Source organism: Lipotes vexillifer, unplaced genomic scaffold, assembly GCF_000442215.2.
Source record: "Lipotes vexillifer unplaced genomic scaffold, Lipotes_vexillifer_v1.1 scaffold1699, whole genome shotgun sequence".
NCBI lineage: Eukaryota > Metazoa > Chordata > Mammalia > Artiodactyla > Lipotidae > Lipotes > Lipotes vexillifer.
Genome location: NW_006796961.1, coordinates 1,238,196 through 1,265,903, shown reverse-complemented (window position 1 = coordinate 1,265,903; position 27,708 = coordinate 1,238,196). Strand labels below are relative to the sequence as shown.

General features: G+C 49.8%; 1 protein-coding gene across 1 annotated transcript in view; it reads right to left on the bottom strand.

The window, feature by feature from the left end:
• CACNA1A (calcium voltage-gated channel subunit alpha1 A) overlaps positions 1-27,708 on the bottom strand; it is a 242,007-nt gene that overhangs the window by 50,835 nt on the left and 163,464 nt on the right. Inside the window, exons 20-25 of the mRNA XM_007469118.1 lie at positions 27,614-27,708; positions 16,659-17,122; positions 14,866-15,004; positions 13,176-13,305; positions 8,664-8,723; positions 7,791-7,897 (exon numbers count right to left, since the gene is read on the bottom strand). The exon at positions 27,614-27,708 is cut by the window's right edge and continues 31 nt beyond it. Coding sequence (XP_007469180.1) covers positions 7,791-7,897; positions 8,664-8,723; positions 13,176-13,305; positions 14,866-15,004; positions 16,659-17,122; positions 27,614-27,708 — 995 coding nt within the window. The remainder of the gene's footprint in view (positions 1-7,790; positions 7,898-8,663; positions 8,724-13,175; positions 13,306-14,865; positions 15,005-16,658; positions 17,123-27,613) is intronic.

Here is a 27,708-nt window from a genome sequence, read left to right as displayed (position 1 = left end):
TCGGCATTCAAGGCTCTTAGGAATCTAGTCCAACTTACCTTTCTGTTTGCATTCCCATTGATTACTACACAACCCAAGCCCCAGCCACACTCTTTTGCTTCTGTTCCCTCTGCTAGAAATGCCCTTCCTCCACTTTTTCATTCACAGAACTATGCAGCCCTCAAAGCCCAAGGTAAATGTCCCTTCATCTGACAGCCTCCACTGACTGCCTCTGGGCTCTGCCAGACCCCAATGTTGTTTCAGAATCACCTTTGTTCCTGTCATTGGCTTCTGGCTTTAGACAGAAAACTCTTCAAAGGTGAAACTGGGATTTATTCTCCTATGTGTTCATTTCCCCTTTAATCTTGGTTCTTGTCTCTGCCCCCAGCATGTGCCTGGTGTGTAGTTTCAGGACACATGTGAATGGATCCAGATCAGAGGTCTTTGGGGGCCAGTTAGCAAACATCTCCCTACAGTTCTCTTGGGTCATGAGTAGAGCTGCCCCAGAGACACCCACCGTGGTGTGCCCAGGTATCCAGGTGCAAAAATATTCTTCGTGACATCTGCTTTTTTTAGGGTTTCCTTTTCTCATCTTTCAGAGAAAAAAGAGAACTGGACTTTAACCTGCCAGGCACAACCGTGTTCCAGGATTCAGCAGTCTGAACAAGGGTTTTTCTTTTCTAAACCAAAGTTATCAATCATTATCTCAAGGCTGTGCCCCCAAAGTATGAGACACACATCAGGAGAGTCACTGAGATATTTTCAGGCAGATCACAAATACAATTAAGTAACGGGATCACACAGGGAAACAGCTATGTTTTCTTCAAGTTATCTTTCAGGCCTCCTGTTTTGGTCAGATAGGAAGTTTCTGCTATGTGTTCATAGGTCTTTAATGCCTCCCTAACACTAATTTCCCTTTTAACAAAGAACCCAGCTTGAATGTGAAGACTTGCTACGCAGCTCTTTCATTCTTGTTGGATTCACTTTTGCAGTTGCCTGTTCTATCTGAGGTTAACAATACTGGTTGTAAGGGGATGCGGCATAAAGTGTTCTCACAAAAGTAAAATGACGTTTAGACTATGTGTTGGTGGAAAATACGTCAAGCAAGTGGACATCTAGGTTGTATGTGGGACTGGCTAAAATCTTGACGGGCCAAACTGCTAACATTTGGGAACACACCTCCTGGGGCACATCTACTCATCTAAAAATGACTCCATGGGCATTCTGGGGGCCTCCCTCCTAGGAGGCACTTTTCCCTTGGGAGAGGCTGAGAACAATCCTGTTTGTTGAGACACCGAGGAGAGTGTTCCTGGCAGTTTGGCCCCTGAGCACGCAGGAATGGCTTGACCAAGGTGTTCTCACAGAAAACAACCAGATTTTCAAATCACTTTGCTGAGAGTGTAGATGCTCCTGTTGGGGTGGGGGGGTTACTTACTCCTCTTAAAGCCCAGGCCCTGGTTGTTTGGACTGTCCACGCTTCTCCCATCTGGGAAGCTGGACATTCACTCCCCTGATAACCACCCATCCGGCTCGTCTGCCCTATTGAAATAAGACCATGGGGAGACCCCTTTCCACGCCCTTTATGTTCTCTTCCAAGAACTGGGCTAAATGGTGGGTCCTGATGAGAGGCAGTGGCCAAGACCCCTCCAGGCTCCTGCCCCTTGGGGAGAAGGCTGAGGGGACTCTCGTCACTGCAGGCGACAGGACGGTGGCAATGACACAAGGCTACAGAAACAGGCCCAGAACCAGTGTGGCTGCATCAGGGCACAGAGAACGAGACAGAACGAGAGAGAGAGAGAGAGAGAGAGAGAGAGAGAGAGGCACTTTACCGTGTACTGCTCCTGGTGACGTGGCGTCGGAGGGAGAGACAGATTGTAAGCGGCCTCAGAAGAAAGAACACAGAACACACACATACATGCACACACACCTGAGCACTCCCCTGCTCTGCCTGGGCACCAGGAGGGGCCGCCTTAGGCTCGTGGCTCTGGATGGTGTCCATCCTTCCATCTGGAAGACGCTTGTTCCGTCCCCTGCCTTGGCTGGCCCCCGGCACTGCCCAACAGCACCAAGAAAGCCGAATTTCCAAGTAGCAGGACAGCCCGAAAGTTATCAACTACCAAAGGCAAATTCGCCACTGAAGGTCCCTGCCAAGAGCTGGAGAAAAACTCCTTTTCTCCAGAGGTTCTGGGACTGGAAATTTTTAGAATGTCTTTTTTTTGGCCACGCCTCGCAGTATGCGGGATCTTAGTTCCCCGACCAGGGATCAAACCCACGGCCCCTGCATCAGAAGCATGGAGTCTTAACCACTGGACTGCCAGGGAAGTCCTTTAGAATGTCTTGAAGGGGGTGAGCTTTGGAGTTAGGGGGACCTGGGTTTGACTCCCAGCACTGCCCTTAATTATTGTTCTCATCTGTAAAACAGATCTTTGGGGTGCGGATGCTTGATACACAGTAACTATGGCTTTGGCTTTACCCCCTAAGTTATGAAGGAGAAGGGGGGAAGGTAAGAGTTCCAATTTGGGATGAAATTAAGGGGCAACTCTCAAGAGCCTTCTGGGAAAATGTGGGCCTGGGGGAAGCTCTCTGCATCTGGCAGTGGCCCCTTGTACCACTCATCTTTGGAATCAAGGGTCAGTCTCATTATGACCCTCCAACCATGACTGGAGATCAAGGTGCAAGAAACTTGATTGCCGTTAGAACAGTGGAAGCCCTACTGCCAAGCAGGTACTCTACAGAATATCCCACCTGCCACCCCCTTTTGAAGTTAGTGACATTTCTAAAAACATAATGGGTTAAAAGCTTACAAATATTCCCACTGGATTTTTCTTCCCCCTGCTACCTTTCGCTTTACCTCAGTGGCTTTCAAAGCTTAACATCTAGGAATTATTGCATAGATAGAATTGTACAGATTCTCCGTTTTGGATTATTGAGGAATTTTTCGGTGACAGTGATTTCTGCCCAGCCTGATGGATGATGCTAGGTGTAATATGTGAGTCTTCTGAATGTCACTGCATCTGTCTGTGGCAAGGTGGTACCATTATACCCATTTTCCAGATGAGGAAGCTGAGGCTTAGAGAGGGAAAGTGACTTGTCCAAGGTCACACAGCCAGGAAGTGGCAGACTGAGATTCAAACCCAGGTTTGTGTGTCTTGCACGCTAATCTTCTTTCCATTTCATTACACACACACAAAAGAATGCCTTCAGGGGTAGGGGCTGTTTTGAGGATGGGGATAAAAAACAAAGGCAGCCCAGGGGCTCCTCCTTTGGCTTCCTGGCAGTTGGGTTCCTGAGCACGCAGGAGTGGTTTGATCAAGGTGCTTTGCCAGCTGTGCTGGCCTGCTTTGAGGGAGGAGTGGCAGCCCCAGATGGACTCTTGGCAGTGAGGGCAGGCCAGCTGCTGAGAAATGTCAGTTGGCTGCCCCGTTGCATGAGCACAGAGCGTGATGTCAAGTGTGGTGACTCATGAAATGGTGTGTTAACAGTGGTCGCATGGACACAGCACACAGTCAGTAGATGGAGCATGACACACGCACACAGATATTTGGGGGAGGTGCAGGAGGGGTGGAAACCGTCGGGAGAGCTTCGACACATCCCTTGGAGGACCACGGGGATCATTTTCCCATATCTGAGAGGGGGCCACAGTCACAGCACTGCAGAATCCTTGCCTCCACCCCAACAGGCCAGAACAGCAAGATTCCTTTCGACAAAGAAGGGAATAGTCTCATGCCGTCTTCCCCTGGACTTCTAGGCCCTGCTGGGGCCTTGAGGAAGTCAGGCTGACTGGGCTGTCAAGTCTCATTCTGCTGACTTGTGAAAGTCTCCATGTTCAGTGCTGGGAGATGGGCAGCAGCCCTCAATCTGACAGCTGACTTCCCTCCACAATCTCCCTGGTCGTCAGTTTCCTCATGTACAAAAAAGGAATAATAAGAGAACTTCCTGCGTGGGGTTGTAAAGACTAAGTAAATGGAGGCTGTTACTATCATTATTACCCAGTCAAGTTTGTCAGAGTTACGGGGAAACTGAGGCACAGAGAGGTTCAGGGACTTGCACATCTAGACAGAAACCGGACAGCCTTGCTGGAACCTTTTTCTAAAACCATCAGGTTCATTTAACACTTGTTGGGGTTCTCAGCCTTGTCTATGAGGAGACAGGCACATAGGACAGATAAAAAACAGAAAGAAAAGAAGCAAAGGACTCTGGGATTGGACACTCAAGTGGAGACTCTCAGAGCAACACCTACTCCTGCAATGTGACATCCATCTGGTAACAAGCAAAGTCCTTGTAGGGTGAGAGACCTTCTCAGGTAAGATAGGCCAGAAACCTGAAGGCAGAGGGAGGATTCTGAAACTTTTCTGGGGAAAAAAGTAGCAGCCTGGGTGGGGTCCCCTTCTCTGGCTTTCTGGCAGATTGGCCTAAGGCATGCAGGAGCAGATTGATCAAGGTGCTTGCCAGCTGTGCCTGGCCTGTGGCCCTGCCCTGGAGGAGGAGTGGCAGTGACAGATAGATTCTTGGCAGTGAGGTGGGGAGGGTGTGCCAGGGGTGGGGTCTCAGGGTCTACCTCTTCCATCCCTGTGACCATCACATAAAGGTGCTCCCCGGGTTGTCAGCTCTTCTAAAAGCACAAGAGAGTCCCTAACACTTGTCAGGACCCCACTGGCAAAATCTCACACCCCCCAGTCCCTGCAAGATCCACGAGCTCACTGGGACTCATAGGGATGACCTTAAATCCCTGTCTAGACCCTTTCCTCACATAGGAATTTAAAAAACAATTGGAAACAGGGATTTTCAATGGCATTAACTGGCTGGCTTCATGCCTGTAGCAACTTCATAAAACCAGTTTCAAAGGTTGACTCTACAAATATGCTGCTAAATTTCTCTGAGCCTGTAGGCTCATTTTGAATGCCCTTGTATAACTTTATATTTAAAACAAAAACTCAAAAATTAAAAAACAAAATCAGCTCCCTGTGGCAGATTCTTTTGCAGACGCAAAGAACCATTTTGCTTGATTTTGGGTGGAAAAACCATTTTGTTTTCACAGATTAGGTTTGCTTAAAGTTGAGTCTAATTGTAGCTCCAGAGGGACTGTGGCCCATCATGGCAAAAGCTCTACAGTTTGAAAGGCTTGTTCCCAGGTCTTTTGAAGGCCACACTTTTCCCAAATTGGGAGGCCAAATGAGAGATGGAGATGGGACAGGGCAATAGTGGGGGCCCCCTCTTCAGCACTGGAGCTTGTTGGCTCTCACAGAGGTCTGGAAAGAAAGTGTCAAGGATGAACTGTTGGGCAGCAGACACGACCTCTATTGTACTACACCCAGTGGTGGCCACGGAGGGCAAAACCCACCACCCAGGGCACAGCTGGCAAAGGGGGGTGTTGTGTGTGGAGAGATGGATGTGATCTCTTTCTGAGCTCTGGGGGACCTGGGGGCTGCTGGGAAGACGTCATCCTACAGGGCTGGAGGAAGTGTGGGAGGGGTGCTTGCCTGCACTTGCCTTCCCTGGACATGAAGACCACCCCAGGTCAGAACATGGTGGGGACTGGGTTTTTGATGCCAGAGCAAATGGCAGAGTGTCTGCCTTCTCCAGGCCATGGGGCCCAGGTTAGGCAGAAGGTCAAGGCGAAGGACAGGATGGGAGGGAGAGAGAGAGAAAGAGTCTGGAGGAGAGGGAGAGGTGAGAGGGACAGGAGAGGGGAAGGGGGCGGGGAGACGGGAGGAGGGAGGGGAAGGGGGGGTGGAGAGAGAGAGAGAGAGAGAGAGACAGAGAGGGAATCAGAGAGAGGGAAGGAGAGAGAAAAGGGGAAAGATAAAGAAGGAGAAAGACAGAGACAGGAGCAAGGGAGGGAAGGGGATTTGAGACGGATTCACTCCAGGATGAGGGCAGTCAAATGTTTTGGCTTTTCAGAATCGAAACTTTCTCAGGACCTAGCATGGTGCCTGACTGACACCTTGTAAAAGTTGCTCAAATAACTGATGGACAGAGGGAGGAACATATTTCATTACATTCTCATATACACAGTGTATTACCTTTTAGAATCTTTTTTGGGGAAAGAAATTTGTGCTAACCTGATAAGAAACAAATTATATCTTGTTTGTATTTTATACATCTCCTAATTCCAATGAGGTAGGTTTTTTTTTCTTCATTTTTTATTAGTCAGCATTCTGTGAAATTTCTGTGTTAAATCCTGTGCTCACTTACCTATTGAGGTTCAGTGTTTCTTATTGATTTGTAATTGCTTTTTATATCTGAAGGCTATGGATACCTTGTCTTATTTGTGGTAATCTTTCTCCTCTAATTTGCTGTGCACTTTGATTATTATTAGTATTAAACCTACAGGACATCTTAATGAAAATGTAGCCAAACTTCTTGAATTTTTGAGATGATCTCTTCCATTGTTCTAATGATCAAATACTCAATTACTTAAAAAAGTGGGAGAGTGAGGAGGAAGAGTGGAAGAGGGACAGAGGAAGAAAGAGAAAAAAGGAGAGGGGGTGGAAAAGAGCAGACACAGAAAGAGGAGAAAGTAGGAGACAAAGAGAAAGGGGGTGGGAAGTCTGGCCAGAGTCAGAAATACATTCAGCTTCCTGACCTTCATGGTACATCTCCACCAGCTCAGAGGCATCCAGAAACACTGGAGATTTCTTGCTCTTCTGACACAACTTGATCTCATTGTGTTCCCAGGGGAGGATCTGAGAATGGCCCAGTTTAGCCCTTAAATTGGAAACGGGCCACCACACTGGCCTCCTGAAAAACCAAGTCCTTATTGTTTGGTCAGGTGGGCCATTCAAGGACTCTTCCAGGTCTGCTGAGGCTGAGGCAAAGGGGAAGCCCCTGGTTTCTCATTATGTAGGTGAGGTGGGTCCGAATCCCTTTGAGACTTTTCTTTCTGGGAATGATCCACTGTGATGGGCACAGACAGGGTCCCTAAGAAGATTTGTTTCTGGATTAGGGGCTGATTAGGTTTTTCCATCCTGCCCCAAGCGTCTACAAGTTGAGGAATGTACTGCTAAGTTTGCTACCAGGGCCCTAGGAGCTAATGGCTACTCAGCCCTCGGATGCCATCTTGGAATCGCATCTTGGAACGGCTACTAAGCCTTTGGGTGCCGTCTTGGAATGACTGCTGAGCCCTCAGGTGCCATCTTAAAATGGCTGCCCAGAATTTGGGCACCATCTTGGAGCTGCAGGATGAGGCATGACCTTTCAGAGTGTCCTAGGACTGCCAGGAGAAGTTCAAGACACACAAGGGGAGTCATCAGGTCTATAACTCCAGGGCCTTCGGGCACAGGGTGGGGATCCAAATTCTCATGCACATTCGTTTCCTGATTGTCTTTTGAGGGGCTCCCCAAAGAGACAGTGGCTTGGGCAGAGCTTGTAGAGCAGAAGGAAGATGAGATGTCCCGGTGGGGCTAGTCTACGCAAAGCAGCACAGCAAGGGCTTGGTGGCGTCCCGGTGGGGCTAGTCTACGCAAAGCAGCACAGCAAGGGCTTGGTGGCGTCCCGGTGGGGCCAGTCTACGCAAAGCAGCACAGCAAGGGCTTGGTGGCGTCCCGGTGGGGCTAGTCTACGCAAAGCAGCACAGCAAGGGCTTGGTGGCACGGCTGTGCGAGGAGGTAGAAGGTGGGAAGCCTTCTCCTTCCTCCGTGGTGGCCGTCATGCAAAAGCCAATCGAAGCTCTTCCCGGTGGCATGCGGATGCCTCCCACCACCCTGGAGCCCGCTCTCCCCTTCTCTACACCCCAAGAACACGTCCCCTGATTCAATGGGCTGGGGACGGAGGGACGAAGAGGCAGGAGGAGTCCTCGAGAGGACACTTACGTGAAGGCAAAGGCCACCAGGGCCCCACTGACCACTATGAAGTCGAGAATGTTCCAGAGGTCACGGAAGTAGGCGCCCTGGTGCAGGACGAGCCCCAGGTCGATCATCTATGGGAGAGAAGAGACAGCGCTCTGATCCCTCGTCCCCACCCTGGGGACCAGGATCCACCCTTTAGCCTCAGGAGGAGGGGCAACAGGAGGGGGCATGGTAGTCAGTGGGACCACCTCACCTTGAAGGGCTGACAGTGGCCAGAGGACCTGCGGGAGGAGTGAGAGCCCCTGCCCAAGGCACCTTCCCACCTTGTGAAAGGTAGTTCTGACTTGCTGGTTCTTAGGTCAAAACCTTGGGATCCCCCTGGGTTCCTCACCCCACATCAGATACATTAGCAAACCTTGCTGGTTCTGCCTTCCAAACCTTCCAAGAATCTGCCCACTTTTCACCACCTTCTCTGCCACCACCCCGGGCTGGTCCCCATCATCTCCTGCCTGGACCAGTGCAATTGCCTGCTCCCAGTTCTCTTGGGCCCCACCCACCCTGCTCCCCCCTCAAGCCTGTCCTCCCAGAGAGGCTAGAGGGTGGCTGTGAACACCTGAGTCCCATCATGTCCCTCTGCCCAGAACCTTCCATGGCTCCCACCTCACTTGGGATAAAAGCCTAAGTCCTCCCTGTGGCCCCCAAGTTCCTGCATGATTCGTCCCTCCTTGCTCATCTCTCTGACCTGGTTTCCCCACACTCCTCTCTCACTCCTTCCGGATGCACCAGCTTCCTTGATGTTCCTCAAACACACCAAGCATTTCTAATCTCTGGGGTGAGCCTCCTGCACCAGGGTGGAATTCTTGAGGGTGCAGAATCCTGTGGCGCCCTGGCACTCACCTTGATCACCATCTCAAAGGTAAAGACGCCTGTAAAAACGTAGTCAAAATATCGCAGCACCTGCAGGGGATAAAAGCAAGGGGGCAGCCGATCACTGGCTTGCTCCAGCAGAGCCCCCGTGCACTTATCCTTGGTCCACTGGGGTGTGTGGCCTCCAACAAAGTCCCCAGGGAGCAGAATCCCCATCCACATGAGGAAATGCTGCATCCATGTACAGTTGGGCAGGTCGTGCACTACCCAAGGGCCTCCTCCCACTGTCTCAGGGCAGATTTGTATGTTGTGACTGAAACTGTCCAGCAGATGGCAGCAAAGTCCTATCTACCTGCTTCCCAACAGAAAGGGTGCCTTTTTTTTTTTGGTTATGGGTGCCTTTTTTATTTGCCCGAAGCACTATATGGACTAGAGGTGGCCTCAGGGAAGTTCAGGGAGGACTGCATCTCTGTGGGTGACAGGTCTGATCCCCCAGTGCCTCTGACCTGCTGGGTCTCCTGGGTGAGCAACTGTTCCCACACAGGGTTTCCTGAACATGATTAGCCGTCCAGGACAGACACTGGGGACAAACCTCACTGTGGTGCCCATCTCCCTTCCCCACTCCGGGGCCACACACTGAGCAGGGTGGGTTGATTCTCCCTCACCCCACCACTTTACACAAGACCAGGCATTAGCGGTTTCTGTCTGGACGGGCAACATCTTGCACTCTGGCCCCTTTCCTTGGCCATGCAGTAGCACATCCATGGTGTGACCCTGGCATGAGGATGTTGAGTGTGCTGGCACAGTGCCCAGAACATGGTAAGCGCAGGGGGCTGACTTCATCAGATTTGCCTTGGAGAAGTAAGGGCTGGTAATTACTAAGGATGGCCACCAGAGGGAGCCTGTGAGCACTCAAGTCAAGTCACCCACCACCCTCTTCTCTGCTCAAGAACCCTCTGTGGCTCACACCTCACTTTTACTCGGGTAAAAGCCAAAGTCCTCCTCGTGGCCTCCAAGGCCATGCACAATCTGCCTGGCCACCTCCTTGCCCTCATCTTGTCCTACTCTCCCCCTTGCTCACTCTGATTCTGCCACCCTGGATGTTCTCACCTCAGGGCATTTGCACAGGCTGTTCTCTCTGCCTGGAATGCTCTTCCCCATGTTCCAACTGATTCCCTCTCTCTCCTCCTTTATGACTTGGCTCAAATACCACTTCCTCAGTGAGGCCTTCCCTGGCTGCCTGTTTAAAATTCCACCAAGTCTACCCTTCCCCCATATCCCTCATCCCTAGCACTTATCACATCCTGACACACTATCTGTTATAGTTATTAATAATCTCACTGTCCACCTCCCCAACCTGAAAGTCAACCTCACAAGGGCAGGGATATTTGTCTGTCCCTGTGGCATCTCCAGCTTATAGTACAGGGCCAGGCATACTCAAGAAATGTTTGCTGAATGAATGCATGAATAGCTGTGGTTGCACTGGGTCCTGCAGGAGCTGGGATCTGTGATCTGTGTGGTCACCACTCACATTCTCATTATGTGTGGTGCTTGAAGGGCCATTGGAGACCAGAGCGGCCAGGATGGCTAACTTCCTGGGATGGCAGCAGGTGCAAGGGGCTGGAAGGTTCTGGGAAGGCTGAGGGGATGGTGGTGGGAGAGCATTTCAGGTGCACCGGGCAGAGGGCACAGCATGGATAAAGGCCCAGTGCTCTGTGAGCTCTGAGATGTCAGGGACTGTCTCATACAGTGTCAATCCTTGGTGTTTAGCTCAGCACGTGGCACACAGTAGTTGCTCACTAAATAATTACTAAATAAAGCAATGAATGGAAGGAAAGGAGGAAAGAAGGAAGGAAAGGAGGTGGGGAGAAAGGCAGGCCAGGCGGTCAGCTGAATCAAATTCTGGAGAGCTTAATAAGTGGAGCAAGAGGAAATCAAAAGACCAATAAATTAGGTTCAACCGTATCTAACATGTAGATGTTTTTGACCTCTACAAAAGGCAATTTTCTGTGGCTCACTGGAATCCAAAAAGATTCTCAGTCTCATTTATCACAGGGAAATGCAAATCAAAGTCCCAATGAGATTCCACACCCACCAGGGTGGCTAAATGAGACAGCTGACAGCACCAAGTGTGGACAAGACTGTGGAGCAGTGGGAGCCTTGTACGTTGCTGGTGCGAGTAAACATTCTGGCTGCATCTTTGGGGCCAACCACATGTAAATTCTATGCATCATCCAGAAGCTCCATTTCAGGTTATAGACCCTGGAGAAAGTCAAGCCCAGGGGCCCCATGTTGGGGGTAGGGGATGCCGCGACAGCATTCTAAACTGCAGACAATCCAAATGTGTGTCGAATGGAAGATGCGTAAACAAATTATGGCATGGAGTGGAATATTCAACAGCAACGGAAAAGACTGACTGTCACTGCCAGCATCAATACCTGCTCATGTCATGGTGGACATGATTTTGGGTGACAGAGAGATGCATAGAATTTATCCCAACTGTTCAGTGTTAGAAACAGGCAAAAAAATTCTAGTGTTTAAGGATGCACGTACAGGTGGGGAAATCAGAGCAGCTAAGAAACGCTCCTTCCAGAAGTGGGGATTTTGATACCTCTAAGGTAGGGTTTTCCAAGCACTGTTGACAACAGGGGTCAGGCCATTCTCTGTGGTGAGGCTGCCCTGTGCGCTGCAGGGTGATGAACAGTGTCCCTGGTCCCCACCCTCTCGATGCCAGTAGCAACCCTCCACCTGTCCCAACTCACAACACCTAAACATGTCTGAAGACCTTGTTCCCACTTGTGAACCGAGCTCCGGAGGGAAGGGATGGGGGCGATCAAAGAAGTGCCTGTGGTCACACTCAGTTTTATTCTGCTTCTTGGCTTGGGTGGTGCTTACATAGGGGAGTGCACTTGATAAATGAATGGATCATACGTGTTCTGTGCACTTTTCTGAGGCCTGTTCTAGATCAGCTAATGAAAAGAACTCGGGAGGGGGCCTGGGGTATCAGCTACCTTACCATGCTCTTGAAGAGAGAGGGCTTTTAAAAAGAAAATTACTATTATTTTTTCGGCCGCGCGGCAGGTGGTATCTCAGTTCCCCAACCAGGGATCAAACCCGTGCCTCCTGCAGTGGAAGTGTGGAGTCTTAACCACTGGACAGCCAGGGAAGCCCAGAAGAGGGAGGGCTTTGAGGAGAGATGTTTCAACTGTGAGATGGAGCAATGGGGATGGGGCAGGGGAATCAGAGCTCTGCAAACGCTCCATGGGGGCTGGTCTGAGCCCTACCAGGGTTCTCTACAGTCCCAGGAGCTGCAGCGGTCCCCCTGGACCCCCCATGCCCATCCCCTCCCTGCCAGAGACAAAGCCTGCTCCAGTCTCCTAGAGACAGCAGGGGGTTTACTGATCCCTCTTGGGACGCCCCTTCCTCAAGCCTGGCTCCCTGGGTCCCTAGTTGAAACCAGGCAGCAGGAGATAACAGAGTGCAGCCTCAGCCCTGCCCTGGTACCAGTTTCCTTCAGAAGGCTTGTTCTAATTATTTCCTTCCATCTCCCCCATCGGGTCCCCAGGGGGCCGGCCAGGCCTGTGAAGGAAGGGAAAGTGCAAAGTAAGCTGAGGACGGGCTTGATCTATGGGACTTGCCAGCCTCGCCAAGGCTCCTAACCTACTTAGCGAGGGCAGCAGGGCCTGACTCCCAGAGGAAGATGGCTCGTGTGGGGGCTGGTGGGCGTAGACGAAGGAGCTGGGGACGAAGGCGCTGACACCAGTCCAGCCTCTGTTATGCCCTGGCCTGCTGGTGCCTTGGTTTCCCCTCTCAACCACGGCACACATTCATTCCTGCATGGCAGGACTTAAGGGGGAACATGAGCACAGAAGGTGTTTGATAAATGGTGACAGTTGAGGGAAGCAGTGGGAGATCTAGTGGGGGCAGAATTGGAATTCTGCTGTGTGACCCTGGACAGGTCACTAAACCTCCCTGAGTCTCAGTTTCCTCATCTGTCCAATGGGGATACCCCAAGCACCTGGGGTTGTGCCTGGGACACAGCAAGTGCTCAACTGACAGGGACTGTTAGCAGACCTTGGGCCCCCAAATGGAGAGCTTTTTAGGTCTCCCAAAAGCTCAAAGTTTAGGAGGTGCCTCTGAGTCAAAATAATCCTTTCTTTCAAAGCTTTGCATCAAAACAGAAAAGTCCATGTGGTGAGACCTGACTGCAGAGGAGATGCCTCTGGAGCACCCTCTGTCTCAGTACCCCCCACATTCCATGCAGAGCTTGTACACCTCCACATCCTGCCAGACTCACTCCCCCCACCTGGGATTCCCTCTCGGCCACCTCTTCCCCACCAGGCACACAGAACCACAGTCGCAAGGAACATCCTTCCTCAAGAAGAGAATCAGAGCTTCCCCTCCCAACCAGTGGCCACAAGGGCTGTGCCCAGGGGTGCCCCCAACGTTTATTGCACCCTAGCTATCAGCTTTTATGATGCAAGAGAAAGTGGCCCTTGACAGAGTAGCTGGGCTGGAAGGAACCTGCTAGGTGGGACTCACATTGTTTCGCGGTGCGTTGGGCTGCACGGGGTCCTCAGCCGCCAGGGCGATGCTGCTCATGGCAATGACCATGAGGATGCACATCTCAAAGTAGCGCAGGTTCAGGATGTAATGGCACAGGCGGCGAAGGCTGTTGGGGACAGGTAGGCGTGCAGAGGTCCACTCAGACCACAGGCTATTGAGCCCCTTCCTCTGTAATCTCCTTATGTCACCTACCACTATCTGAGATCTCTAACTCCCAAGGTCCCACACCCAACAGAGTAACAAGCTCCTTCATCTGGGGACCTTCTTGGGGCAGGGGAGCCCTCAGCGAGGGAAGATATCCACATCTCTGTTTATAAGTTCCCATCACTTCCAAACCACCGTCTTGGAACATCTTAACTCACAGGCTGAGTTGAAGAAATATTGTCCTTGATTCTGTAGGAGATGAAAAGCTTTTTATGCATAAAATGTCACATGGTCAAACAAAATTGGGAAATTCTGGGTTAAGTAGATTTCCTTTTTTTTTTTTTCAATTAGTTGAGTGACCTTAGGCAAGTTATTGTACCTCAGTGCCCTCGTCAGTGAAATGACCATAACAACAGTGCCTAACTCACAAGAATGTGAGGATCAAAAGAGTTCATATATGCCTGGTACATGGTAGGGGCTCCAAAAAGCTAGTTACTTAAATTATGAATTGCAGGCCTTATCAGGGTCTTTAATATGCCAATGAGATAATAATGAAATAATTAACCTCAAGTGGAGCTAATAATGATAAATATGTCATGAGATTGTATGAATGGCTACAGGGCTGAGTGGCTAAGAACAAGGATGCTGGAGTCAGTCTGTCTGGGCTCTCCCACTTGCTTGCTGTTTGACTTCGGGCAGGTGACCTCATCTCTCTGGACCTCAGTTTCTTCATCTGTCCAATAGGCATAAGCAAAGTACCAACCCCTATAGGGTTATTATGAGAAATTTTTTTTATTTGTAAAGTATTCAGAATACTGCCTGGTGCTAAGTGCCACATAAGAATTTCTTTATTAAAATAGATAATGTCCACTACATAAAAAAGTAAATGCACAGGGTGAGCTCCAAGAGGCAGGTTAGAGAAAGCAGTTTCCCCTGCAGCTTATTTGACATGATTCTCCTTTGCCAAGAAGCATTTTGAGGGACCAGGGTTTCAAAAAATACCCTTTGGAAAAATGCAATTCTAAAACAACCTCTGAGCCACCAAGACATACATGAGATAAATTTCTCCCCTAAATAATCCAGCCTCCTCAAGGATGCCCAAGACAGAGGGCCATGAACTCAGAGATCATCTACCCAAAATCCAAATCCTTGTAGAGCAGAGCTCAGGGACCAGGGCTGCCATGTACAATTGTACAGCTTGGGCACTGCACAAGGCAGCCATTTCTAAGGGACACCTCTCACATCACAGACAGCGTAGATGTGGATATTTATATGACAGTGGTTTTTGGTTGGAGGCAGGAGGGGGTCTTTTCCAACAAAATCAGTACTTCATGATGTTTCTATCTTACATGACTTAAGAAAGGGACATCATTTTTAAATTTGCTCAAAGGTCTCCTATGGACTAATGGTCTTAGAGGCAACTCTCCCCAACTACCCTTTGTCTGGGTCTGCCCGCTGTCCTGACTTCCACTGCCCCAGTGGGAGCCCTGGGCCCCCTGCCCTGGCCATGGGCCATACTCACGGGTTGGTCGTAGAGAGGATAAACATGGAGCTGTAGGGGGGCATGGGCTTGGGACCGTCTTCCCCGGGGTCGTCTTCCTCCTCCTCTTTCTTCTCTTCCTCCTTTTTTGGCAGTGGGTCTGGGTTGGCGTTTTTGTTCACTGTTGGGACAAGAACCAACACAGGGCTCCCTCCATGATTTCCCACAAACCTCTGGTCTCCTGCCTACTCTCCAAAGCAGGCAATAAGCAGCTGAAACAAAATGCCTACTATGTGCCAGGCACCCTATTATGCCATTTAATCCTCACCTGACCCTATGAGGTTGGTACTTTATGATCCCCACTTTACAGATGAGGAAACTGAGGCACAGAGAGGTGAAGTGGCTTGCCTAAGGTCACATGGCTGGGATGTGGCAAAACTGGGATTTGAAGCCGGGTAGCCTGGCCCCAGAGTGCTTGCTCTCAACCACTCTACAGCCTTGAGTCTGCTGGGACCCTCATGGGAAACTAACATAGACTTACCCCAGCCTATGATGACCTTTATATTGTCACCTGGAGACAGGCGGGGTGAGTACCAAGAGCCCCACTTTACAGATGGGAATACTGAGCCCCTCCCATAGTCAAACTGCAGGGTTCCCCCCATTAACACCCCTCTCCTGAGTGGGGTGAGGCACCATCCTCCTGAGCATTGATCCTGCAGCCTAGCCACTCTATGGGTCCATGGACAGGCTGAGCCTTGCTGAGCCTCAGTTTTTTCATCTGTGAAATGGGCACAATGACAAGATCTGCCTTGTAGGACTGTGGCAAGCATTTATAGAGCAAACTCATGGACAGCTTTTGCATAGAACTGGGCTACCATTATCATCTTCAAAATAATAAGCTCAGGGTAATTTCCGAATTCCTGGTGCTTCTCAGATCATAATCTTACAAGGGGGAGTTTGCGGGGGGGCAAAAACAGCCAATCCCTCAAGGTCCTAGACCTGCACTGTCCAGCATCTGAAACGTGGCTAGTCCAAACTGCAGCATGCAGTGTAAAAACACACCAGCTTTCCAAGACTGAGTACGAAAAGAAGAATGTAAGGTAGCTCATTAATAATTTAGAAGGTATTGATGACACATTGCCATGTTAACATTTTGGATACAAATCAATAGTGTTTTGGGTTAAATACGATTTAACTATTAAAGTTCAATTCACCTATTTCTCTTTATTTTTAAAATCACTCCTTCCTTCCTTCCTTCCTCCCTCTTCCCGCCCTCCTTTTCTCCTTTCGTCCCTTCTTTCTTTCTTTTAACAGGGCTACTAGAAAGTTTAATAAATAAATAATTTTGGCTGCACCACTCGGCTTGCAGGATCTTAGTTCCCCAACCAGTGGTCGAATCCGTGCCCCCTGCAGTGGAAGCATGTAGTCCTAACCGCTGGACCACCAGGGAATTCCCCTAGAAAGTTTAAAATTACATAGGTGGCCTGTGTCACATTTCTTTTGGACAGCGCTGGCCTAAAGAATCATCTGACTCCCCCAGATTTCCATCAGAGGAATCCGTTGACTCCTCAAATATGGTGGCTCCCTGGCTCCCCTGTGGGAATCTGGGATGTAGGAAATGTTGCTAACCTATTATGTACTTGCCAGCCATCGTATGCACATTATCTCATTTAATTCTCCCAGCAGCCCTGTGGGGGCAGGAACTATGTCTCTACCCATCTTCCAGATGAAGCAATTGAGGCCAGAGAGGTGGAGTCACTGTCCAGAGTCACCCAACTGAGCCTCTGGGGATTGAGCCCAGGAGGCCGGCTCATGTGTGAGATTGGAGCTCATACCTTGGACGACGGTGTGATTGAGGGGGCGCGGGCAGGCTGGGGGGATGTCCACCGTGGTGTGGTCGGGTTTCCTGGCAGTCTTAGCTGAGGTGGTCTGGGTGCTGCTGGGGTTGGTGACGATAAGGCTGTTCTCGGGGGTCTTGGGGGGGCCGGGGTTGGACGGGTTCCCTGGGTTGTTGGGTGTCCGGCGGCTGGAAGCATTCTGGGGGTTGGTGGCCACAGCAGGTGGGGCGGGCGTGGGGCCGGGGTCGGTGCTGTTCACCATCTTGGCCGGGCTCTGGGGCGGGCCGGCATGGCCGAGGCTGTCGCGGGGACCGGTTGACTCCGCGGTGGCCAGCTTGTTATTCTTCATGTTGTCAATATCCTCGGCCAGGGGTGGGTCTTGGCGGCCCAGGTCTTGCTGGATCGGCCGGGTGGTTGACAGGTTGGGGCCCGACACGGGGACCCCGGAGCCCTGGTTCTCTCTGTGGCAGGCAGGCCAACGAAAAAGAACCCATAAGTGAGTTAGAACATAGAGGGAATGTCTCCAGATCCTGCCTAAGATTCCACCATTCGAGGTACAAGTTGGCGGTCGAGGGGCCGTGTCCTGAAACTCTCCGGTGCCTGGTCTGTTCTTGTTAGGGATCAAGACCCCGTGGGAATGGAAGCCCCCACCCTCCCAGGTTTCAGTGTGGTGCTTCTCCTGCGCCCGCATGTCTCCAACCCGAACCTCCCTGACCCTGCCTATGTGTCTCCCATTAGCTCTGAGGCAGGACGGGGACACACAATGTTTCCAGGAGTGGCTAAAGCAGACACAGGGACACCACCTCTTTAGGGGTGGAATTGCCTCAAGGATTTATCTTTTTGTTTTGTTTTTTGGCCACGCCATGTGGCTTGTGGGATCTTAGTTCCTCGACCAGGGAGTGAACCCCGGCCCTCGGCAGTGAAAGCGTGGAGTCCTAACCACTGGACCCTGCCTCATGGCTTTAAATGCTTGTAGTAAGTATGCCCCTTCCCAATATTCCAGTTAGGGAAAGCAGGTCATATACGTACATTAACATAATAACAAATAACAATAGAAATAATAACAGCAGACATTTCAGTGACACACTTGCTTTGTAATAACCCTTTTCGCCCTTAGCCCTAAGAGGGATAATTACTAGCACTGTTTTACAGATGAGAAAACTGAAGTTCAGAGAGGTTAAGTCTCTTGCCAAGGCTACACAGCCAGTAAATGAACAAGGTAATTTCTCACAGGGATACAAGTGTGGTGGGCAAAGCATTCCAGGCAGGGGGAACAGCCAGTGCAAAGGCCATGAGGTGGGGATAAGCTTGTTGAGTTTCAGGAGGCTGGTATGGCTGAAGGTGGAGAGTGGGAAAGATGAGGTGGGTAGGGGTTTGGTGCCTCAGTGACTCAAATAATTAACACCATGCAGATGGACATGAGGAGAAAAGAGTCTGAGTGCTCAGTGCATTTGGAGAAGGATAGGAAAAAGTTAAAGGTCCTTTTTGCTTAGCTTTTCCGACCTCAGTGCCCACTGAGACATCAGCTCCACAAGGCAAGGGGTTTATTTTTTTTTTTATTTTTATTTTTTTAATTTTTTTTCCTTGCGTTATGCGGGCCTCTCACTGTTGTGGCCTCTCCCATTTGCGGAGCACAGGCTCCGGACGCGCAGGCTCAGTGGCCATGGCTCACGGGCCCAGCCGCTCCGCGGCATGTGGGATCTTCCCGAAACGGGGCACGAACCCGCGTCTCCTGCATCGGCAGGCGGACTCTCAAGCACTGCGCCACCAGGGAAGCCCAAGGGGTTTATTTTTGTCTGTCTTGTTCACAGCTGTGATTTCAGTGCCCAGAACAGGGCCTGGGACATGGCAAATGCCTGGTCACTCCTTTTTTTTTTTTTTTTTTTTTAATTTTTTAATTTTTTTTCCTTGCGTTATGCGGGCCTCTCACTGTTGTGGCCTCTCCCATTTGCGGAGCACAGGCTCCGGACGCGCAGGCTCAGTGGCCATGGCTCACGGGCCCAGCCGCTCCGCGGCATGTGGGATCTTCCCGAAACGGGGCACGAACCCGCGTCTCCTGCATCGGCAGGCGGACTCTCAAGCACTGCGCCACCAGGGAAGCCCAAGGGGTTTATTTTTGTCTGTCTTGTTCACAGCTGTGATTTCAGTGCCCAGAACAGGGCCTGGGACATGGCAAATGCCTGGTCACTCCTTTTTTTTTTTTTTTTTTTTTAATTTTTTAATTTTTTTTCCTTGCGTTATGCGGGCCTCTCACTGTTGTGGCCTCTCCCATTTGCGGAGCACAGGCTCCGGACGCGCAGGCTCAGTGGCCATGGCTCACGGGCCCAGCCGCTCCGCGGCATGTGGGATCTTCCCGAAACGGGGCACGAACCCGCGTCTCCTGCATCGGCAGGCGGACTCTCAAGCACTGCGCCACCAGGGAAGCCCAAGGGGTTTATTTTTGTCTGTCTTGTTCACAGCTGTGATTTCAGTGCCCAGAACAGGGCCTGGGACATGGCAAATGCCTGGTCACTCCTTTTTTTTTTTTTTTTTTTTTAATTTTTTAATTTTTTTTCCTTGCGTTATGCGGGCCTCTCACTGTTGTGGCCTCTCCCATTTGCGGAGCACAGGCTCCGGACGCGCAGGCTCAGTGGCCATGGCTCACGGGCCCAGCCGCTCCGCGGCATGTGGGATCTTCCCGAAACGGGGCACGAACCCGCGTCTCCTGCATCGGCAGGCGGACTCTCAAGCACTGCGCCACCAGGGAAGCCCAAGGGGTTTATTTTTGTCTGTCTTGTTCACAGCTGTGATTTCAGTGCCCAGAACAGGGCCTGGGACATGGCAAATGCCTGGTCACTCCTTTTTTTTTTTTTTTTTTTTTAATTTTTTAATTTTTTTTCCTTGCGTTATGCGGGCCTCTCACTGTTGTGGCCTCTCCCATTTGCGGAGCACAGGCTCCGGACGCGCAGGCTCAGTGGCCATGGCTCACGGGCCCAGCCGCTCCGCGGCATGTGGGATCTTCCCGAAACGGGGCACGAACCCGCGTCTCCTGCATCGGCAGGCGGACTCTCAAGCACTGCGCCACCAGGGAAGCCCAAGGGGTTTATTTTTGTCTGTCTTGTTCACAGCTGTGATTTCAGTGCCCAGAACAGGGCCTGGGACATGGCAAATGCCTGGTCACTCCTTTTTTTTTTTTTTTTTTTTTGACGTCCGCGGGCCTCTCACTGCTGAGGCCTCTCCCTTTACAGACCACACGCTCTGGATGCACAGGCCCAGTGGCCAAGGCCCACGGGCCCAGCCGCTCCGCGGCACGTGGGATCCTCCCAGACCGGGGTATGAACCCGCGTCCCTTGCATCGGCAGGAGGACTCTCAACCACTGCGCCACCAGGGAAGCCAACCTGGTCACTTCTTGTCAAATGATAAATGAGTGTCCCCATTTTGCAGATAAGGACACTGAGGCCCAGGAGAAGTCCCACAGGCCTAGACTTGCCATCAACCCCTGCCTTCTCCCATCTGCACACTCACGGCCAGCTTGTCAGAGACCCCCAGGAGCCCTGGCTCTGGTGAGGGTGGCTACAGGCCCTGCTCACTCTATGTCTTTGGCTGGTCCCAGCTCTGCCTGCCTGTGCATAGATCTGTGTGGACCTGACGCCCAGTTTGTTCTGTTTGCCTTCAGACACCCCTTCTGGACCCTCGATCTTCAGCTAAGAGGCTCCATTCTTTCCCCATCTCTGGGCACTGGCCCTGGCAAAGTCTGTTTCCCGGAAACACCAGGACATCTGTGGTTTATAATCTCAACGACTCCTCTCTCCAGAGGGCTCTGCAGCCCAAGACTTACCCCTCTAGTTCTTCTTAAAGGCACCCCCCAATTCTGTATCCCATGCGCTCCACACCTCCTCATAAGAGCTCACACATATTGAGTACTTGCTGTGTGCCAGCCTTGACACGTCAGCTCATCTAATCCTTAGAATAACCACAGGGAGTGGGTAGTATTGTTATTCCCTTTTTATAGATGAGGAAACCAAGGCCCAGAAACATGAAGGGCCTTGCCCAAGGCCACACAGTCAGTTGCTGGCAGAGGCAGCTTGGACCCAGACCACATGGCTCCAGCACCCATACTAACCCCCACCTGACACTGCCGCTCTCTTACTAAGCAGTTTGAGATCTCCCAGGAGGCTCAGCCCACAGCTGCTGGGTGCAGGGAATCCTTGGCACTCACTGTAACCTCCAACAGTGTGAGCCAGCCTCTCTTCTATTTTGACTCATTAACTTCTGGGACAATCTTAGGAGGCCTGAATTGTTACTGCTCCCATTACACAGATGAGGAAACTGAGGCCCGGAGAGGGTGAGTTAGGCATACTAGAAAATGGTTTAGTGGGACTTCCCTGGTGGCGCAGTGGATAAGACTCTACACTCCCAATGCAGGGGGCCTGGGTTCAATTCCTGGTCAGGGAACTAGATCCCACATGCATGCCGCCACTAAGAGTTTGCATGCCATAAATAAGGAACCCGTGAGCCACAATTAAGGAGCCCGCCTGCCGCAACTAAGGAGCCCATGTGCCACAACTAAGGAGCCTCTCTGCTGCAACCAAATAAATAAAAATTAAAAAAAGAAAATGGCTTTGTCAGGCTGTTGCCATCACACACTCACTCAAGAGACCAGAAGTGAGCAAAAGACAGCCCTCAGATTGTATCCATTCATCGAACACCCAGGAGATTAGGTACAATTGCAGGAACAAAAGCCCCTGGACAGCATAGGCTTGCTTCCTGAGGCCCAATCTGTAACCCTAAATCTACCTAACACTTAAAAATTTAAAATAAGCTGGGCTCTGTAAATCACCTATACTTCAACTAAAAAATAATAATAATTAAAAAAAAAAAGAAAAAGCTGGCCTCCCCTGGAGGCCCTTCCACTGGCTAAGCCACCAGTACCCTCTTTCTTGTTTTATTTTTGCATTTTAACTTGCAAAAGTCCATGGTGTTTTTAGCAAGCAGAAGAGAGATGAGGTAATTTATTTTCAGGCTTGTGTCCCTGAGGCTGCAGAGGGAGAAGGGCAGGTCCAGGCAAATGCCTCACTTCTCAGTCATGTGAGCAGGTCCTAGACTGGCAGACTGACCTGGGTTTGAGTCTCACCAATGCCACTTACTAGCTGTGGGATCCTCTGTAGCTCGATTAACCTCCCTGAGCCTCAGTTTCCTCATCTTTATTTATTTATTTTTAAAATCTTAGTAGAGTTTGTTCAATTAAAAAAAATATTTACTTATTTATTTGGTTGCACCAGGTTTTAGTTGCAGCAGGCAGGCTCCTTAGTTGCAGCTCACAGGCTCCTTAGTTGTGGCATGTGAACTCTTAGTTGCAGCATGCATATGGGCATCTAGCTCCCTGACCAGGGATTGAATCCAGGCCCCCTGCATTGGGAATGTGGAGTCTTATCCACTGCGCCACCAGGGAAGTCCCAGTTTCCTCATCTTTAAATTGGGGATAATAGTAGTAGAACCTTCTCTATAACATAGAGACTAAAGTGAAGATCCTGGAACTTATTTGCTATGTGACCACTGGTGATTTACTCAGCCTGTTTCTCACCCATAACATGGGGATGATAACCTCACTGAGTTCCTGTGAAGAATAAATGTGTGAATGAGCTGAGAGCTAGAGCATTGCTCGCAGGCCTGGAAACCTAATGGAATTTGCTCTGTTGGATTTAGAACTTGCTGGGGACCAGAGACATTTTATTCCTTCCAATTTCCCCCTTTTGGAATAGGAATGTCTATTTTTGTGCTTGTCCCACCTTTGTGTTTTGGAAGCAGATAATTTGTTTTCTAGTTTTCAGGTCCACAGATGGAAGAAAATTTTGCCCCCAAATGGATCATACCTAGAGTCTTACCAGTACTGGATTTAGATGATGAGATTTGGAATTTTTGAGCTGATGATGGGGTAAGACTTTTGGGGATGTTGAGATGCGGTGAATGTATTTTGCACATGTACGTCAGATGAAAAGCTGGCTGGGAATATTTTCTCATCATTTTGTATATTCTTTTAAGTAGAGCTCTTCCAAAAAGCAGGCTCAGTGAAGTCATCATTTCAAAGAGAATCTGAATCTTTTGGTCACCATCTAGAGAGACTGTACTAAATAACACAGCAGTTGAGATCACGGTGTACGTTTTGTTAGAGGGACAGCCTCACACATGGACCAAGAGCCCATTGTTCGGATGGAAAGGGGATCTGAGGGTCTCTGCTTTGTCTTGCTTTTGTTTCTTCTGCTGGCTCTGTTTGCAGTGGAGTTTTAACAAGCTCAGCCTGCAGAGGCCTAGTGTCAATCTCCAGGAAGTTTTATTTCCAAGTGTCTCCAAGGAGAACTCAAAAGCGGCAGAAAACTTTGAAGTCAGGCCCCTTCCCCCTTCCCTCTTGGGGATCTGCCATCATCTGCCCGGAATAGGCAGCTGATTGCATAATGCCTGTCCTGCACTGCATCCCTTTGCCAGCTAATCACTTCAGCATCCCTCTGCCAAGGGCAATGGACATCTTGCCTGGGGCATGCTCAGGTCCCTAAATTCAGAGGATTTGTGCTTGTGTCCCCACTATCCTTAGGACCTGCACATATTAACTCATTTAGTCCCCACAACAATCACCATGTGAGGTGCTATTAGGATCAGGCCCATTTTACAGATGAGGAAGGTGATGCCCAGAGAGGCAAAGGCACTTGTCCGTTGTTATCCAGCTGGGAAAGGGCTGAGTTGGACTCTGGCCCTAGAGATCTTAAGCTACAGCACCACTCAGTGAAGAAAATGGGGCAATGGATGAGTTGGTGTGCATGGAATGGGGGTGCTGAGACTGGCTAAGGCAAATTGGGGGTGCTGTAAGAATCAGGGTATTAAAGGATGAAGCCTCTCCTCTCCACCCCTTGCTGGATAAACTGTGAGGCTCAGAAGTCCAGTATCTCTCTTATTGATCCTTTTGGGGAGTAGGTTGTCTTGGTGATGGGAACACGTGGAATTAGTGTGCAAATAGCCGAGATATTAATTCTAGGGTCGTGCAGGTCCTGCAGGTCTCCTCAGTCCAACCTAGCAGGAGGCACTGCCCAGCTCTCAGGGAGTGGTGGATGCCCCGCAATCCATAGATTTTTTACTGGGAGTCAGAGAAAGCTCCATCCTCACTTTGGTGCCCCTGGGGTGACACCGGGCTCAGCCACCTGGTGTGGGAGATCAGGGGTTAGCGACTGTTTAATGATACAAAACAGAGTGTGCCCCACCCCCTTTTTCCTGGGGTGAGCCAGTGAAAGCTTCGGGGGTGGGGGACATGTAAACCTGGGAACTGAAGTAGAAGAGGTTAAGGCAGAAATGGTGGGGGAAGACAGGGGAAATAGAAAGAAAACAATTATATTTATTCTCAATGCTCCGGAGAATCCAAACACAGAGCGTGTCTCGGGAGAGGCCTAAGGAAGGACAAGAGGAGAAATGTGCGAAGCAGGCCTGTTAAGGGCCACTGGCTTTGTCAGAATACAGAACGGAAATGTCTTTTTAGTATGTTATGTTCTTGAATAAAATTTAATCTTCTGCCACGTGGCACATGTTTGTCTTGGATTTTTTTCTCTAAAAGTGCCCGAATCTTCATGAAGTTTTATTTCCAATGAGAACCTTTTATTCAGCCAAATGAATAATGCCTCTCCTGGCCAGGGCGTTTGACACATCTATTTTTTTTTTTTGCGGTACGTGGGCCTCTCACTGTTGTGGCCTCTCCCGTTGCGGAGCAACAGGCTCCGGACGCGCAGGCTCAGTGGCCATGGCTCACGGGCCCAGCAGCTCCGCGGCATGTGGGATCTTCCCGGACCGGGGCACGAACCCGCGTCCCCTGCATCGGCAGGCGGACTCTCAACCACTGCGCCACCAGGGAAGCCCTGACACATCTATTAATAAAGGAGTGAGCAGTACCCTCCTGGTGCAGATTTGGGGGTGGAAGTGGGGGAGGTCCTTTGTTCCTCTGGAGAGGAGGGGGAGCAGGGGCCGCCTGTGGAATTCAAGAAAGCTGGGTTCTTATCACACTACTGCTATCAGCTGGCTGGCTGCCCTTGGGGAAATCCCTTTCCCTCTCTGGGTCTCAGTTTCCCCATCTGTAAAAAGAAGGAGTTTGAGTGGATAATCCAAAGGCTATGGATCTAAAGTTTTATTTTTTAGTCTATGATGAAAGTGTCTTAATAGTAATAGTGAAAATAATAATAATAATAATTAAAACTTATCAAATGCTTCTTACTACTGCTGCTGTGAAAAATAGCTAACATTTACTGAGTACTGAATAATAATAATATTCATACTAATAATAGCTAATACTGCATACTTATTATAAGCCAGGCACCATTTAAAGCATTTTGCATGTATTAACTCATTTGAACCTTATACCTACCCTAGGAGGTAGGTAGCATTCTTATTCCCACTTTACAGATGGGGAAACGGAGGCCCAGAGAGAGGAAGTGACAGGCTGCAAGTCACACAGCTGGGAAGTGATGGGGCAGCAGTGTGACCTCTGGCTCCAGAATCCTTGCCCTTCACTACCAGGCTGTGCTGCCTTTCTGTCCCTGTCATCCTTTCTCCTTCAATGATAGGAGTAGATATAATACAAGGATGATAACAACAGTAATGTTAGTAGTATTAAAATAATAGCACCAGGAGACTTGCCTGGTGGTCCAGTGGTTAGGATTCCTCACTTCCACTGAGAGGGGTTGGATCCCTGGTCGGGGAACTAAGATCCAGCATGCCACGTGGCATGGCCCAAAAAAAAAAAAAAAAAAAATAGCACCAGTGATCCACTGGTTCTTAATTATGGAGTCCTGTGCTAAATACTTTATTCCACGTAAAATCCCTTCAGTGGCCTCCCATTTCCCTAGGAGGACTCAAGGCTCTGCTGACCTATTACACTCCCTTCAATTTCTTTGTCTGCCCCTCTCTCCTCACCCTCCAAATGGCAAACTGGCCTCCTTCTGTTCTACCTTAGGGCCTTTACACATGCTGTTCTTGGCCTAGAACACTATTTCCTTCTCAGAAACAATGGTTTTCAGGGGGCTGTTGTGGAGCTATGTGGAGACCTAATGCCATAATAATTGGGGGCATTGTGGGCATTTAGGAAATGGGAGGCAGGTATATAAGTATCTTACCATGTGCAGGGCAGTCCCACCGAGGAAGAATTATCCTTTCTCCTTCATGACTCTAACGTCCCTCACACAGGTGAAAAGTCTGCTTGTAATGATCTGAGTCTTTTGTTTCAACCTAACTCTGCTTCATGTATCAGCATAAAGTATTTTTTGCATGTTTTAAATATACATCACATCTTCCCAGAATGCAAGTACTGGACAAATTAAAGGAAGAGTAGACTCTATTTCATACGGAACTTCACCATTTTGGAACATCTCACCACTTATGGTAACTCCCTCGTGTTATTCGAGTAGCCTGCATCCTGAGTCAGCTGGCATCTGTACCTGTCTCATTCACTGTGATTTTGTGTATAGTTGTCTGCATCAGAATTGCTTCACTCTGTCTTCTAGGGTCTCATTACTCAAAGTGTGGTCCCTGGACCATCACTGGCTCCTTAGAAATGCAGAACCTCAGGCTGCACCTGAGACCTACTGAATTAGAATCTGTAGTTTCACAAGATCCCTGGGGATTCCTGCACCCATTCAATTTTGAGAAGTGCTAGCTTAGCGCATATGGCATGTAACAGAAGCATTTAAACACATCATTAAAAATTAATATGGTGCTGATGTATGTAAATGTAATCATTATGTTGTACATCTTACACTTATACCGTGCTGCCCGTCAATTATACCTCAGTAAAAGTGGAAGAAAAAAAAAGAATACCTAATGCCGATAAAAGAAAACACAAAAAACTTACAAGAGGGTTTTTTTTTTTTTTTTTTTTTTTTTTTAACGGTACGCGGGCCTCTCACTGTTGTGGCCTCTCCCGTTGCGGAGCACAGGCTCCAGGCGCGCAGGCTCAGCGGCCATGGCTCACGGGCCCAGCCGCTCCGCGGCATGTGGGATCTTCCCGGACCGGGGCACGAACCCGTGTCCCCTGCATCGGCAGGCGGACTCTCAACCACTGCGCCACCAGGGAAGCCCCCAAGAGGGTTTTTTTAAAAAAAGAAAAAAAAATCAAAAGGATGCCCTAGTGGCAGGTGATATATAATAAAAGAAGAATAGATCAACTATACTCCAATAAAAATTAAAAAAAAAAAAAGAAGACTAAGAGGACGTTAATTAATGAAAGGACACATGTAAGTTGTTTGGGCTCCTAAATGTACAATCACCATAGGATTTTCTAAGGAGTGTTACAAAATATTGTTATAAAGAACAGGGTGTCATTTCTGACTGGGTGAGGTGCTGGCCTGGAAGATGCGGCCAAAAGCCTTGAACCCTGCTCTTCATTCAATTCTGAGGGCCCGGAGTGGCTTTTCAAAGCCCCCAGGAATAGCATCAGGTGAAAAATGATTGACTCAATAACAGCTAAAAAGGGTCTAAATTTCCCAAGCACTTACTATGTGTCAGCTGCTCCTTCAGGCCCTTTGCATATATTACATCATTTAATTCGAGCAATGACCAAATTAGACCCCACTATCTCCATTTTACAGATTGTGAAAACTGAGGCCAAGAGACATGAAGTCCCTGCCGAAGGCCACACAGCAAGCACATGGAAGAGCTGTATAATTCTGGGGGAAAGTTCTTGTGGAGTTTCCCTGAGACGTACAAGGGCTTGATAGTTTGCAGCTTCTGGCGCCAGATGACCTGGGTTCAAGGACACTTATTAGATGTGTTACCTTGGGCAAGTCAGCTCCAACTCTTAGCTTCCCCATCTGTGAAACGGGGCCATGACAATGAGGGGGCTGTCAAGAAGCTGAAATAAGTGGCTCAGGAGAGTACCAGGTATCCAGCAGGTGGCACTTTGCCTCATCTTATCATTTCTACTACTGTCATCGCTTCCACTTACTTCCTTCTCCGGTGCCTGCGTTCCTTGTCCTCCCTGCGTGCTTCCCCGTCGTAGGCGGGCGGAGGGCCAAGCCGGTGCCGCCTCCTCCGCTCGCC